The following is a 15,785-nucleotide window of genomic DNA, read 5'->3' on the forward strand; positions in this document are numbered from 1 at the left end:
ACGCAACTTTGGTCAGGTAATTTCCAGGTGGGGTCGGAGGCATTACTCAGTGACGCAGTGGAGCGAACGGAAGTGTGCAACAGTGGCAGAGGAATGCGCAATGTGTATGCGGACTAAAAAGCCAACTTTGACCTGCCTTCGGGTCCGCTCTCGCGTCCCCAAGTCCTAAGTCCTGAGTCCTCAGTCCTGAGTCCTGAGTAGCTGCTCTTGGCATCTCCGCAAAAACTTGTCACTTGCATTCAGTCGCTGACAGTTGGCGTGCAGCTTCCTTCAGCTGCCACTGACAGTTGCATTTATTTATTTCCTTCTGGAAAAACCTGGCGAGAGCAGCGAGTGGCGGATGAGCCTGGCGAAAAACTGTAAGGCGAACATTCGTTACGCTGGTAATTTCCATTAGCCTGGCAGAAAATCAAAATTTCAATATGGAAATATTGAAATATCCATTTGCACAGCTGCAAACTTTGCATGCTAAATTAATCTGGGGAGGAGGTGGCAGGTGGGAGTGTGGAAAATCCTGGGCACTCTCTCGTTTGCTCTGCCAAAATATTTAATTATCCATAAATTAGGGCTGCCCTTCACATAGCCCCACTCTCTGGTTTTATACATCAAGTTAACAAAATTGTTCATTTCTATAGTTGCTGAAAGTTGATGATGTTGGGAAAATTATTTTTAATGCTATTCACGAATGTTGTTTTGTTAACATTTAAATTTTGTATCCAAATTGTTGTGTTTATTTTATTTTATAATATAAACAGTATAATTGTGGTATTTATTATGTTATTAGATAGAAAATTAATTAAAGGAAAATCAAATGAAATGAAATGAGAAATAGTAAGTATTTAAACAAAATAAAAATATGTATGACACAATTGAAACTCTTTCCAAGTTCATTCATTCCAGATTTATTGCCTCCGTTGAATCCTTTCACTTAGCCCTGCAAATCGTTTTGATTCAGTTCGCTTTCCCACATGTCTGAGCCCAGAAGGAGCACATCCTTTGGATTTTTTTTCAGCGACCTCCACTTCAGACTCTACAGCTCTTGCTAGAGAGAAAATACAAATTTCTCCGTTTACAATACAAATTATAAATAACGATTTATCATGAGCTGCCGAGGCTGGCTGCCGGCTGATGCATTTGCCAATTGCCCACCTGAATGCGTTCTGGAGTGCCTTCGCATCTTGGCCAGAAGCAATTGCCCGGGCCGAGGACAAAATCCCTGAGCTGCAGTTGCTCGGCTGGTGGAAATAAATTGCCAATGGCAACGAGAGCTTGGCTTCCAGTCAGTCAGCTCCGCTTTTGTTGGGGAGTTTTATGTTTATTTCTTATTTTCTGCAGCCAGACTTCGCTGGCACACACCGTATTACATGCTGGAGTTGATTTGGAAAATGTTTCCGCAGTGCATCTGGGCTTAAAGCGGCTGGAGTGGCTGCTGCAGCAAACGAAAAATAACATTTAAATTGCAAGACGAGTTTCCAAAAAGAAGTCGAACATAAACTCGGCACATTTGCCGCTAATCGCTTCCCCACAGACGCATTAACAATTTATCTTGCCTTATTTTATGCGAAAACTTTTTCGCCAGCGCCACGCCCATGTAACCGCATCGTTCACCTTCTCCATTTGCCGTCGAATCGAAATCGAATCCCCGAAAAGAAAAACATTTGAATTGAAAATCGTGGCGAGCAGAGAAGGAACGAGGAAAATATCAACGGCATGCGCATAATTTCAGCGCACACAGGCATCGCTTTCCACGGGGGAAATGCGAGTACGTGGCTGCCAGGATGGGGGAAAAGGGATTGGATAAGGATTTGGATATTGTGTCTGTGTGTGCTTAGGTAGGCCTTTGGGGTTTCGATAAGGGAAACGTATATTTGGCAGCTTAAGGAGGCACAAAGTTCGATCTACTCTGGATGTTTTGTGTGTGCAGAGGGATTGGGATAATGGAAAGGTAAGGAGCACCTTCTTGACATTGCTTGTGCTGCAATATTTGGATGCTCCTCCAGTGCGGAGAATTTCAAATGAGCTGTACGAAAGTAATATTTTTTGCCATGTTTAAAAGCATTCTTAATGTTCTTAGTATCTTTTGGACACGAAGTACTCAGATTACCTCTCTAACTTTACTTTCAATATACTCTATCTCCGCTTAAAGATCATGCAACATATGCCAAGTAACGCGAATCATAGTTACTTTAGCTTTCAATGAACTGAAAAACACTGCTAAATCCACTTTTCACACAGTAACCCTGCCCCCTCCCCTTTTAATGGAAAGTTGCAGTTCAATTTTCCGCAGCTGCCAGTTGTCAGTGTGTGTTGAGCAGAGTCCAGCCCGATCAAATCCAATAAATTCGTAAAATAAAATGTGCCAATAAATTGCTGTCTCCACTTTCCACAAGCTGCAAAACTGAAACTAAAGTTAAATTGAATTAAAATTCAGAGCGCTTAATGTGCCACACACACATACACACACACGACAGAGGGAGGACAGCCCCCTTCGAGTCTTCACATGTCGCAGATTTTTCAATAAACTAAACAATTTACGAAAATTGAAGTTTATCTCAATTGTGCAGCTGTTGTTGACAACGCTCTTCGTAGTCCCTACACTCCTCCAACCCCCTATGTATATGGCACAGTACACTGAGCGCTTTGTCGCGCACCCTCCCTTTCGGCCGAGAACTCAATTTGGCAATAAACTGGCACTCAAAGCTCATGGATTCAGGACACCCCGAACCTCGAACCCCAAACCCCGAACCCTATAGATGAGGCACGATGCCTTTGTGAAGTGGGGCACAAATGCGCTTAGTTGCTTTATTGGTCAAGCTGTTGTGCGTGGATAAAACCCTTTTAGTGCACAATTGCTATAAATTCGCTTGGCCCATTATGCTGGGCACTGACGACGACGACAACGACGATTGGATATATGTGCTGGGAGGGTCCTGGCATTGTCATGTGGATGGGATCCCGGGACACTCCAAGTCGAAGTCGATTGACGGAAAAGCTTATTTTAATCTCATTTGACAGCCATGGGCGAAGGAAGACGAGCAACGAGGGGCGGCGGCGGAGTCGGGAAAACTATTTTCCGGCGAACAGCTGTTGTATCGTGCCAACCATTTGACAAACGGAGACCTTCCGCCTGGGTCAAAGGGTGCTCCCCAATATAATTTCCCATGATTAAGTCCGAAAATTTGCATGGACCGAGCCTGACACATTTTGATGACCCAAGCATTCGGAGGCGTTCGGCAGTTTGGTGTTAGTTTATGGCCAAAATTGGGTCGCCAGCTCAGTTCTGGTCGCACATGGTCTCGTTTCTCTATTTTTTTTCTTTCTTTTTGAGCATAATTAACATTGGGGTTAAGGAAATGGTTTGGGGTTTCAGGGTTGGCAATGACCTCTAATTGGAATCCCTTTGTGCTATCGCATATGGTCAGTTGAGCAGCAAAACACTTGAGTGAATGAATGCCAAGAGTCCTTAAGAAGTTGTATATGATTAGTTCAAGTAATTCCGGCTGATGGGATCATTGCGGCAAATTGCTAAGCGATGCGAGCGCATATCCATAAACTGGAGACTATTAAATATCATATTGTCAACTATAAAATAACACTTTGCTAATAAGTATCATACTAAAGGATGAAGCACGAAGGTCATAGAGTTTATATATGTTAACCGGACCGTATTTAAAATACTATACAAATTGATGGGCAAGTCTTGAGTTGCATTTAAGCAAATAAATCGTACGATTTTTGATCAAGCCTGTTTCTTAGATTCCTGGCCAACACCTAGAATAAGTTGATTCCACAGAAAACAAAAAAGGAACTGAAGAAGCGGATTGATGATCCAATCGAGAGCAGAAAAGAGATAAAGATACCGTAAAATTTCGATTTTTTCCTTTGCCCGACAGCTTAATTACATTCGAACGAAAGGAAAATGGCCAAAAAGGCAAATAAACAGGGCCTTTCGGGGAGGTGTGGGAAAACGGAGGAAAATTCCCAACTTAGATGTGGCTATATATACGTATATCCAGTGGCATCTTGGCCAGCTCTTGACTGCAGCCAATCCACTTCAGCACCTCGGGCTTGTGTTGCGGTTTGGCGCTTGTTAATTTTGCAGTGAAAATTGCTTTGGTATTTACAGTGCACTTGGCCGGAGGCGCATTCCGGATGCCTTAAAGCCCTCCTTCCATTCCTCCGGGAGCCAGCTTTGTGCTCTTAGCCCACTCCTGCCATCGACAGCTGTTAAGCATTTTCACGTGCAGTCTGATGCTGATGCTGCTGCCAATGCCTGATTGTGTTTGCCCTCTCGTCCTGGCAATCGTCCTGGCCAGACCCCCCCCCAAGACGAGCATCTCCACGGACTAATCAAGACGGCCACTTTATGCCACAAAGTGTGCTGCACGAAATTGTGTAACCTACTTATCTTTAAACTAATTTGTTTCCTAGGTTGAGGTCCTCCACATCTGTTCTCCTTCTGGCGCTTTGGTTTTATCAACCTCGGTCGTCCGCTTCTCAGCTTTTTTATGGCGAAGCATTTCGTTACCGACCACGATGCGACCATAAAACAATGCAGCATAAAAAGTGACCCCTCCTCCTTGTCCCCTTCCCCTTCCCCTTAGCCTGCGAAGAGAAGTACTCAAAGCGAATAAAACAAAAGTAACTATAATAAATGTTTGCAAATAAATTGTGAGCTGCTAAAAACGCAGACTCACCCGGGGGGAGAGTCCGCTTTTCTTCAATTTTTGTTGCCTTGACATTAAAAAAGTTGAAGCGCCCTGCTTTATTCGTCCGCTGTTGAGGGACGAAATCTGTTTTATGCTGAGGAATTTGTGAAATTTTGTGACTGATGACTATGGGAAAATGAAATGGTCGGAAGTGTCCTAGGAGTCCAGTTTCGAAGAGGGAGTAGGGAAAGGAACGGCTGATCCCCAAGTTATAAATATTCCGCACACCAAAGGAATCTCAATCTGTTGGAGTATTGTAAGTCACAGGTGCCCCTTTTGTTAATCAAACACATAGATATATATTGATGTATAGAATATTTTTTGCTAAACTGTATCTGCTGAGTGCTGTGACAACAGATAATTTAAACAATAATAGCGAATATAATGAGATTTCAGATCCACGTATTGGGAGAATGGGGTTGCCATGTCCTGGCCGATCCTCACTGACCCGTCGAGGATGCTGCACTGACCGTCCAGGACTGGGCAAACCTAAACGCACCAATTGTTATCGACCATGGGCTTGCAGTAGCAATTGAACTCTTCAACTTTCATAAGGAGATCGTCAATAAACTGCTGGATCATTCCGGAATAGCGCCTAGTGCTAGGCAGATTGAGTGTGGATCGGATAGTTCGCCTTATTAATTCCTTACAGAAATGGCTCCTAAGGGCTTCCCGATGTGCCGCCATGGTATCTCGGAGTCCTATAAATAATATGCATATCAGTGGGGGTCTGGTTAAAACCCCGCAGGGATTACTTACGCGCCGAGGCCTTTAAAAGGATATTCTTGACATGACGGTCGCGATTGCATTTGTCGTACAGCAGGAATACCCGCTGCTGCTGCGTTCCAATTCTCTTAGAAAGACTAAATTCTGGTTGTTGGGTCAACGCAGCATCGGGTCCCGGGAAGGGTGCCTCTGTGTACAACATGGAATTCCTGAACTCCTGACGTCGCTTCGCGAGAAGGGCTCGCCTCTGGGCGATGGCCGCCCGCATGCGTCCGTTATGGAAACGATAGCCAAAGGTAATGGAAAGGACCTCGATTTTGCTCAATAAGCTGCAGGCAAGATTAAGGGATTTAAATTGAGTTCAATTTCCTGAAAGCTTTAACCACTGCCAAGAGTTATGACACATGGAGTACGTACAGAGATCCGCGTAAACCGTATATCCCCGGCAGCAAGCGGTCCTGCCGCATCTTATGGAGAACCTTGGCCAGCGTGCTGAGCATATCCTCGGCGCACTGCATGCGAAGTTGTTTCATGGCCTGGAAGTCCTGGCACTTCATCCTGGTCTGCCAGCCCCGGAAGAGTGATTGGGCCTTGGTGGCCACATCGTGGTAGTATTTTACTTGACGCTCCTGCAGCAGGGCCTCTATTGCGGCAAATCGGTGGCTTCGTACCCAATAGCCGCGCCACCACCTGCTAATAGTGGTTGCGGCCTCGTTCTGCTTACGGAAAATGGATCGGAAAAGCCAGCCACGCACGTGGCATTGTATGATCCTAGCGGCCAAGAACTGTTTGTGCTCGAGCAGAACGGACTCCAAGTAGGTGCTCGGGTCGGAGCTGCAGTCGGAGGAGGCCGAGCTTGGTGTGTCGCTTTCGGGATCTTCGAAATCATACCACACCAATGTGCTGATGTTTGTGGTTAGAATGCTGGACATGGCGTGTGCCAGTGTGATGGGTTTGGTGTTCTATAGTATTCTGAAGTATTTTCGAGTCTTGTCGGAGTAAGTGTTGTTTGACTGTAATACAAAATGTTACTGTAAGATATTTGTAAGTATTAACACAGTGCAAATGAGCTCAATAGAGTTTAAGAAACCTGAATACCTACATTTGGTTCAAACACCGATTTGACCCAGAATCAATGTCTAACATTCATCAAGCAGCGATGCACTGACTCTCTACTTTCGAATACTCCTCATTCAGCTGACTATATCGGGCTTACTTGATTCTTGTATTTGCACATACAGTTCTCGGTGGAACGGGCATTAAGAGCTCCCTTCGTCCCACCACTTGGCACACATATCGAAGACTTGACGGAGCCGAAACCCACTCCGTGAACTGATCCAGGTCGCTCCTCTCTCGCCCAGCAACTCCTCCTCCACTCCAATCAGAGTCGCAGTCAAGCTGTCAGTGGGTCGCTGAAGGATCCGCGGGCAGGGCTCCTCCTTTCGAGCGCATTTGCGGCTTAAAGGATTTACATTGAATACCGAATACTGATACTTCATATCAGTTTAGTTTTCGTAACGTCGCTCTGGAGCCACCAGCTCCTCTGGCTGGAAGAAAATCTTCGATTTCCATAAGTGAATTTTCGCCATGCACACAGGCATGTCAAGTACCCGCATGTGCGCCACTGTCCCCGTCCCCGTTCCCGTCCCCGCAAGTGGCAGTGGCAGGCACTGCGAAATGGTGTCATGTACGAAATGTGAAAATCGTGTTGTACAATTTCATGGCTTGGCTTTTGCCAATTTCCCATGTAAAACCGGGGCGGCTTTCGCTTGGCGCCAAAGTCACCGCCACTCTGCGCCCTTCTGCGGCGGAGCAGTGCGTATTTGGTTTGCTAATGGGCAACATTTGGATTTTCAAATCAGTTGGAAAATGCACTGAGCCCGTGTTTTGTTTTCCCGCGCCGCCAGGCCCCGAATCCGATGCAGCTTAAAGCGTCCGTCAATGATTTAGACCCGTGGGATTTCCCAAAGCTGGAAGGCACTAAATCCTGGCGGGGATGTTGGATTCATGATGATTGGGGTTGTCAAGACCAAGGAAAGCGTCACACGGAATCGGAGGCAGTAAGATTTTATAAAATAAAAGCAATGGTTTTGTTTCGTGATTTACAGAATGACTTAGATACTATAATAAATAAGATGGGTAACGCCCTATGGCGGCAAGTGAAATATATGCTAAGCTGCTTATTGATTGTATTGATTTTCAAACAATTGCAAACACTTTAAATATTATTAATAATTCAGTATTGCTTAGCTTTGGTTTATATTCTTTTATGTTTGTTCAGTCTTTTACAACAACTTATCGATTTTGTTTTCAGCCAACACATAGTTCACTTGCCTAAATTCGAATTACTAATTCAATAATCTGTTTTATATGTACAAAAACCCTGCAAAATTTAAACAAATAAAAATATAATAATAGTTTTTGATGTATGGTTTATATTTCGACAAAAAATACCTGTACTTGCAACTAAGTCTAATCCTATTTCCCTCTCCACTCATCCATTTTTCAGGCTAAATCGGAAACGGACTCTAGTTCAATCATCTGCCAGCAACATTGTTCAGTCCCCAGTGTGTGGGGGAAGCAGAGTGAAATCATATAAAATACATAGGAGCAAAGTGGAAAAATTGTGTAAAACAGGAAATGAATATGCAAAAGAGGCAGAGGGGATATGAAAAATGCAAATAGCCAAATCGAGTTCAATGAGAAATGCAGCTAACCCGAGCGTATTTACACAATTCCCATTCCCATTCACATTCCACGTGCGCGAAGGTGGCGTCGAGGTCCGAATACCAATGCGACTCACTGTGCAGATTGCTAATTGTGGCTGACTGGTAAACCGAAGAAGGCACCGGCCAGGGAAAATGAAAAATGCATTAAATGCGACCGCAAAATAGAGAAAAAAAGGAAAACCAATCAAGGGACGAAAAACAGGGGGAAAAAAGGGAAATTGCACATGCTGAGCGCACAAAACAAAAGGATGACAAAACGAGTTAGCGAATGTAAAAATTGATTTCTGCGGTCTGGGCAGCGGATATTGCTTTAAATCGTTCGTTGGACGCAGTGCGATATAAAACATTAAGTGATTTATCAATAACCAATCACATTCCCTGGGCAGGAGGTCAATAAACAACATGCAAAAGCCAGCGCTTAAGCTGCGAAGACTCTTCCTCATCACGGCCGTTTACCTAGCCAGCCTGCCAGGTGAGTTCGTTGTAGAAAGCGAAAGCTTTCACCTGGTTACGGGTTCTACATTCACCCAACCCTATCCCTCTCGACCACAGAACTCTTACAATTTGCCTGAAATATTAACCGAGAATTATGAATGGGGGCGAAACTGTACAAATCACAAATCATTTCCACCCACTCGCCCTCAGGTTGACTGCACTATCCACATCATTTGCGGTTCAATTATGATGCGGTTTGCCATTTGTGAAAACGTTTCAACTCCGGACGTGTCCTTGTTTTTCTACCATTTGTCTGTCACTCGGGAAAAGCTTGGAAAAATCGCATTAAACCGCAACGAGTAGCACAGAACAAACCGAGGCAGTAGCTCAAAAATAGTGTGCTTCAAAGGGGCATTGGAAAAAGGATAAAATTGTAACTCGAATATGAAAATAGCTTATAATAACAAACTAAAGCAAGTGACTTCCTTTTAAACAATTAAATTAGCTTACTTTCTCATAAAGTTGATCAAGAATATGAATACCATGAAGTGACATTCGGCTTAGCAGGGGTTTGCGATATATTTGAAACCAGATTCAATGGACTGAATGCATTGTTTCCAGATGGCTTTGTTCCATTCAGTTCTGCACTGACACTGGCATTTGGCTATTCCACCTGCTGATTGTCAATCCTATTATGTCACTGGCTCTGGTCCTTATGTCCGGTCAATCTTCCTTGACAAGTTGGCTTGCGTTGTTTACAGTCGGATGCTTTATTTAATGCCCCATCCTTTGGGCATCACTTTCATAATATTGCAAAAGCCGCATGGCTCCGTCTCTTTGCCAAGCGTCGAGTCCACTTTTCTTTTTTGCAAAAACGCTTTTTATTAATATTTTAGCACATTTTTCTTTAATATTTCCCTCTTGGTGCGATGACTGTTTGTTTGTCACTTCGCCGCTCTCCCTCCAAGTGCAATATGACTCGGATTTCATTTCAGTTTTCCGACTTTCCCCATATTCCCCCTGCCGCCATCTTCGTCTCTGACACTCCGGGCAAAATGGCTGCTGCAATGAGTTGTCGCTTTGTCTGCATTTCCGGCAGCTTTAATTTTATTTCATATCCCCCATGCCCCTCCCTCCCTCCCCCAGTCGCTTTGAGTGCTCTCATTCATTGTGAGACTTGGGCCATAATAAAGTTGTAAAAGAGGAGCTCATAAATCCCCATCGTTTTATATTAAAATCTGAAAAAAATTCGAGCAGCACTGTGAGCTGAACTTGAAAGTCACCCAAATGCAAGGCCGGTAAATTCATCACAGTGACTTCCGGTTCCGGTCTAGGCCAGATCTGCACATCAGCTCAATTTTAATTAAGACCAGCCTGCCGCGACCCTCGACTCCTCCCCTTTGGCATGAGGCCAAGTGACTGTGCTCTGAAAACCTCACCAGTCTGTGCCAAGTTAGTCATATTTTTGATATTCCTGGTCACAACCCACTCGTAGTGGCACTGAAACAAAGGGAAGCGGCGACAGGAGCTGCTAAAAAATTCTCATCACGTCTCGCGGATCCTTCACTAGACACGCATTTCAATGGCCATCATTTGGGGCCAGCTTTCAATGGAAAAACGTATCTGGGAGGTAGTCCAGAAATAGCACTACGCTGTGGTTCCAAAAATAAATCCATTTCATGTCGGTATTTTGATTTTATTATTTTCCTTAATAGATAAACTTACACTTACAAGGGGGAAGCTAAAAAAATTTGCTATTGACTTGAAATCAGTTGCTAGTGTCTTTAAAATATTAATTATATTTAAAGATAAAATATATTATCAATACAAGTTTTATTAATTTAAAATGATCTTAATTGATATTTCTTTTTCATTTCTTATTCCTTAAATTTTTGCCTCTCGCATAGAAGTTCCCTTAATTTCTCTCCAGCTGCTGCCTATTACTGCCGATATTTTTAGACTTTTGCGTTTTGAAAACCGCCAACACACCGTTGGACCGATTTTCAGTACTAAACTCTTGACACCCCCGCAAACACAAACACCCAACAAGACACACACACGCACCCTACGCTACGATACACCCATGTCCCAGCACAGCACACTTGTTGTTGTGACACGCACGCGATGCATGTGGCGGCTGCCGGAAATGCCGGGCTCAACGTCCAGGAGCAGGAAAAAGGAAGAGAACGCCAGGAATCAACTGTTGGCATGTTGATGTTGACGCTTCGCCCCCGCCCCCGCCCCCGCCACCACCACAGCCGTCCTTTGCCACCCACCGGGCCCCGCTTAGCTGACATTTTTGCCAGCGTAATCACGATTAAACTGTCAACGGCATACTAATTAGATTTTTATTTTTATTGCGCCATGACAACGCCGCGTGACGTTGTCGCGTCCTGCAAACACAACCTCCTCCCACAGGGGCCGAGGTCCTGCTTAGCTACTCTTTTTTTTTCATTATTTTTTGTTGTTTTGCTCTTTTCCCGCTGTTGTTGTCCTTTCCAGAGGAGCGCGTGCCTCGCATGACCAAGTGACATTGCAGACAATCGGTAAAAACCACTCCAAACACGGAAAGAAAATATGCTTCGAACAGGATCTGAAAACTATATAATTGAAATATCAAAGAACAGAGATTCTCTCATTTAAATGAGGAGATTGTTTTAATATTTAAATACCAGCTGCACAATCACTATTACATTGAAATTAAAAATAATGATTAAATTCCAAAAATATCCTAATTATATCTAAGAATCTTTTTCTCAGTGCTAAAGGACCCCAGAAAATATCAGAGAGGCGGGGGAGCTGTAGATCCTCGGGCGACAGGACCAGATTCGGGACCCTTGGCCAGGCACTTTGTGGCGCCTGCTACTTTGTGATTTATGTCTTATCATATTTATGAAAATTATTGTTATTGATGGCATTCAATATGAAGTGAACGAGAAAAGAACGAGCCACGAACCAATTCAGATTGATTGATTGAAAGATTGAGCATAGCATTTTCGTAATTGATTTAAAATGTGTGACTGCCAGTGGGCATATTAAATAGTTCAAACATCAGAATATTATTTATAATCTTAAACCTTTAGAAAGAAATCAATTAAAGCTAAACTTTATAGGTTATTCCTTATTAATAGGTTATTAAGAACACGGTAAAAGTAAAGTAAAATAACTTCGAGACTAAACGTTGTGGTTTTAGTAATTTAATCTAGAGCCTCTTTAATTTAGTTTAATTTAATACCAAAAGTCTCTAAACATCTAATTCCTGCCGGCATAGGACAATTGCATTCATTTTCACGGAGGAGGACGAGTTTCTCACATCACACGGTCCAAGTAGCCCTTCCTTGTGTATCCTTGTATAGAAACTGGCTTCTAAAGTTCCCTGTTCTCACTTAAATTTCCAGACGCCTTTCTGTTGAGTTTTCTGGGTTTCCCTTTAGTATTTTTGTAAGGGCAGCGCCCTTCTTTCGGGGAGGCAGCTCTTTGTTTGCCCTGTTTGTTAGGGTCTATTACTTCCAAGCTGTTGAATGCGTCATCAAGGAATCCCGCAAGCCGAGTTCCAACTTTAAGCCATACACCTACGAACACTTCCCCCTGTCCACAGCGTTTCCCAACGCCTCTCTTTTGTTTCTATATACATATATACTTTTTCTTCATTTTTTTCAGATTTATTTTCATAAAGTTTCCGTACAGGAAGTGAAATGTTTTATTCTCGTTGTTGGGTAGTTCACTGGTCCAAGTGCTAATGCGGCCAGACAATGGTGGCTGGCCGAGGCTGGGCGAAACAAAACCCAATAAAAAATATAAAAAATATATGTGTATGTATATTTATATTGCAAAAGGAGGTGGATTTAATGAAAGGATGCAAATTACAGGGAGCACAATGCAATTGTCGGCATCCAGGCTATGCTGTTGTGTTTGTTGTGCAGAACTGCCAATTACGAATGCGCAAATATTTTTGCCTACAATTAAAAATAATTATTGTGTCCGGTAATCGCGAGTAAACAAGGCTCTTCGTTCTGCTGATTGTAAGGCAACGAAGTGCAGAGTGTTTTTAATAGATTAAGGAAAGGTTATTGCATTATTGACAACCAGGAACATTAAACATTTAATATTGCTGCTTTAACATCAAAATAACAGTTCGCTCAACCTTAAATTATATAAAATATTTTATTTATTAACACAATATAATATATGAAAAATTGCTTTATTTAATTCGCAAAATATTATTATCAAATAAATGGATGAATTCACATTCACATGAGTCGGAGCGAAAAACAACATAATGTATCAATCTCGATCTCCATCTCATATCAAAGGCCATAAAAATCAGCTCGAAGCCGCTGTTTGGATTATAAAAAACTTTTCGCTCAAATCAGCTGAAATAGTTGCACACATCGGGGGCCATTCTCTGAACAAGAAACAAAATAAAGTAATAAAAATTAAATATAAATATGAGTGGGACTCTGGCACGCAGAGGATATAAGTATTTATTTATGCTGATTCCTGATGAATATGCGGGAACTTTCTGCACAGACACGAGTAAAGGCTCCCAATGGAATTGTTGGTAGCATCATCATCATTGTGGAAATCATCATTAGTGTGACGACATGTGGCCAACATGACGCATGAAAATTAATATATATATATGTTATATACCCGTATTTATGTGTTGCACACTTCGCTTCCGAGAATTGATGCCTGAAGTGTGGACGGCGCTGTCGAGGAAAGCCATAGAACGTGCTCCGTGGATCTCCCATTGCATATTCATAGCTGTGGAAATATTTTGAATAATGCTAATTTCATTTGGTGCCGTGTGCAAGTGTTTTCACCAGCTTTAAGTCTGTCCCGAATTGGCTTTAATCGGACACACTGCTGGCTCTTAAACGCATTTAAAGTGGAAGTGGTTTTATCGATTAGCGAAGAGAAATTCAATGTACATTAGGCTTAAAGCATCTCCAACTTGAACGTTTAATTTCATTAAAATATCTTAATGACAAATATACGATAAGAAGCATTTTAAGCTTGCCAAAACTTTTCAAGGCACAATAGAGACGAATCGGCTCGTAAATATTTCGTAACTTTTTCAATAACTCAACTCAGTGTTAGAGAGGCCGGCTTTGCCGCATTACATTCACTTAAAAAATCGACGGTACATTCTACTTGGCCAACTTTCACAAAAGAAACCAAGGGGCTTTAATAAAAAATTGCCAAGTCCCGGCCGCAATCGTCCTTCTTGAATTTTCCATTCTCCATATTTTTATTTTTTATGATTTCACACAATGAACGCACTTGGCGCACATTAAATAAGCCCGCAAGAAGCATTTATCAAATTTCTCCCTTTTATAAATGCTTTTTTCTTGTTGGCACCATGACTATGTAGTGTTTGCTTTCGTTTCGCTGGCTCGGTGTGTTTTTGAAACATTTATAAAACGGTAGGTGGGCGGAAAGGTAGCCAGCGGGCAACAGGCGCGGCAGCTTGGCAGCTCGGTATCCTGGCAGCTCGGGAGCTCGGCGAGTCCTGAAACTAGCAGGTGGGCAGCATAATGGGAGCCTAATGACAGCGATGAAGATGCCAAAATGATAAACAGCGGCAAAAACAATGGCAATGCGTTGCGAAGTAGGCTAAATAGAATGGTAAACAAACACAAAATAGAAAATGTGTTTGGTCATTAGGACTTTAAAGTGGAGCTTGAACCAAAGGTTGCCAGCTAATTCTGATTTTGTAGAAATATTTACATAGTTATTTTAATTATTTCTATATATTCTTCTTTTCGAGTATACTCGCAGTATAATTACAAATCATTATAACTTAGTTGGCATTCTATCAAGATGATTCATCACTCGAACGATTTTCATTTGTATGCGACTCCTTCTTCGGTCCTGGGCGCACTTTAAATGTCAATTAGTTGTCAAATGTTTTTGTCCCCGGGAACGGAGGAGAAAAAGTTCTGCACTCGGCTCCCGGCAAGCGTACAATGTCGAAATAATAATAATTTATAACTATCAATGTCACGAGTTCATGACATGCTCATCAATCAATGCATTAGACAGCTCAACAACGTCGTCCTGGCCCGGTCCTGGAGAGGCAGTTGACTGAAGCGAATTCGCAACGAAATCGGGTCCGAAGGACGTTGCCTGTCCGAGACTTTTCCGCCCCCGGGAAAAGTTTTCCCGGCCCCCAATCATAATTCTATGTTGCATGCTCCGCATTTTCCGCGCTAAAATTGACAGCAATTGGGTGGGCTATGTGTGCGTGTTGACGCCTTCGAGTGTTTGGCAAACTTGTCGAAATGTTGCTGAAAACTTATTTCGATTTAACATGGTGAACTTGACTCGCTACACGAAATCCCGGGGAGTCCTTCCGTGTGACAGGATAGTGAGATGCTGATTCGATCAACTGACAGTTGATTGAGATTCATATTGATGCGGGTTTGCTTTAGGTTATTAGTGGTTAATGTTTATGAAAGAGTGACATGAAATTTTAGTTTATTTTCTTAAAATAAATTTCGAGTCTTAAGATAGAAACTGATGAAAATAATTATGAAATATTATTGAAACTATTTGGTTTTAACTTATTATCCCTATGGCCATTCAACCAGGTCTCTGAGAACCGAATGCTCAGGTATTGTGGCCATAAATGTGTATTTTTCACATTGCCTTTCAACTTTCCCATTTCTCATAGCATTGCTCGTTTTCTTTTGGGATTTTTCCAGTTCGACTCTGCTGGTTTTGTATTTTGCTTTCATTGTTATTATGTTTTTCCATTCGTCTCGCCAATTTCCCTGCACTTTTTTGCTGCAGTTCGCCCTTTTCCCATAGCTTATTCAAATTGACTCAATTTTTGTTAAATTTCCGTTCGCCTCGCCTTGGCCTCCACGGCTGCTCTCCTGCCGTTTGCGGCCAGACTGCTCTGGGAGCTTCTTCGGGCTGGCCTTAATCCTGACCAGCAGCAGCACCGGAATGTGCCGGCCCAGAAAGCCAATTTAAAAATGCCAACAATGATTTATGCTCGCCGCCTTCGTCCTGTTCGTCCTGTTATTCCCTTTTTGCCCCGACCCACCAACACGTGGTGGGCAATAATTTAAATGGCCGCTTCTTTCGGCTTTAATTTATGCAATTAACCCATATGCTTAACCCCCAGCAAGCCCCGTTCCCGTTGCGATGTAACTAATAAAACGAAATGACTTAA

At 42.8% G+C, this 15,785-nt stretch overlaps 2 protein-coding genes across 2 annotated transcripts in view; one reads left to right on the forward strand and one right to left on the reverse strand.

Moving 5' to 3' along the window:
* The window catches only part of beat-Ib (beaten path Ib), a 55,427-nt gene that overhangs the window by 13,466 nt on the left and 26,176 nt on the right, over positions 1-15,785 (forward strand). The window contains exon 2 of the mRNA XM_020954836.2: positions 7,945-8,636. Within this exon, the coding sequence (XP_020810495.2) occupies positions 8,567-8,636 (70 nt within the window). The 5' untranslated portion in view covers positions 7,945-8,566. The remainder of the gene's footprint in view (positions 1-7,944; positions 8,637-15,785) is intronic.
* Positions 5,008-6,488, reverse strand: LOC110185829 (uncharacterized). Its single transcript, XM_020954835.2, has 3 exons — positions 5,853-6,488; positions 5,469-5,764; positions 5,008-5,410 (listed from the first exon to the last, which is right to left on the reverse strand). Exons 1-3 carry the CDS (start codon positions 6,365-6,367, stop codon positions 5,199-5,201), a joined length of 1,023 nt encoding a protein of 340 aa, XP_020810494.1. The 5' UTR covers positions 6,368-6,488; the 3' UTR covers positions 5,008-5,198.

This window comes from Drosophila serrata, unplaced genomic scaffold (genome assembly GCF_035046125.1).
Source record: "Drosophila serrata isolate PLE 108 unplaced genomic scaffold, ASM3504612v1 contig_245, whole genome shotgun sequence".
NCBI lineage: Eukaryota > Metazoa > Arthropoda > Insecta > Diptera > Drosophilidae > Drosophila > Drosophila serrata.

What these genes read in the sequence shown, in the direction of transcription:
- LOC110185829 (XM_020954835.2), bottom strand. Translation starts at nt 6,367, where the DNA reads ATGTCCAGCATTCTAACCACAAACATCAGCACATTGGTGTGGTATGAT. An exon ending in TACGGTTTACGCGGATCTCT is followed by an intron (nt 5,765 to 5,852) that starts GTACGTACTCCA and finishes TCTTGCCTGCAG; the next exon opens with CTTATTGAGCAAAATCGAGG. An exon ending in CCTTTTAAAGGCCTCGGCGC is followed by an intron (nt 5,411 to 5,468) that starts GTAAGTAATCCC and finishes TATTATTTATAG; the next exon opens with GACTCCGAGATACCATGGCG.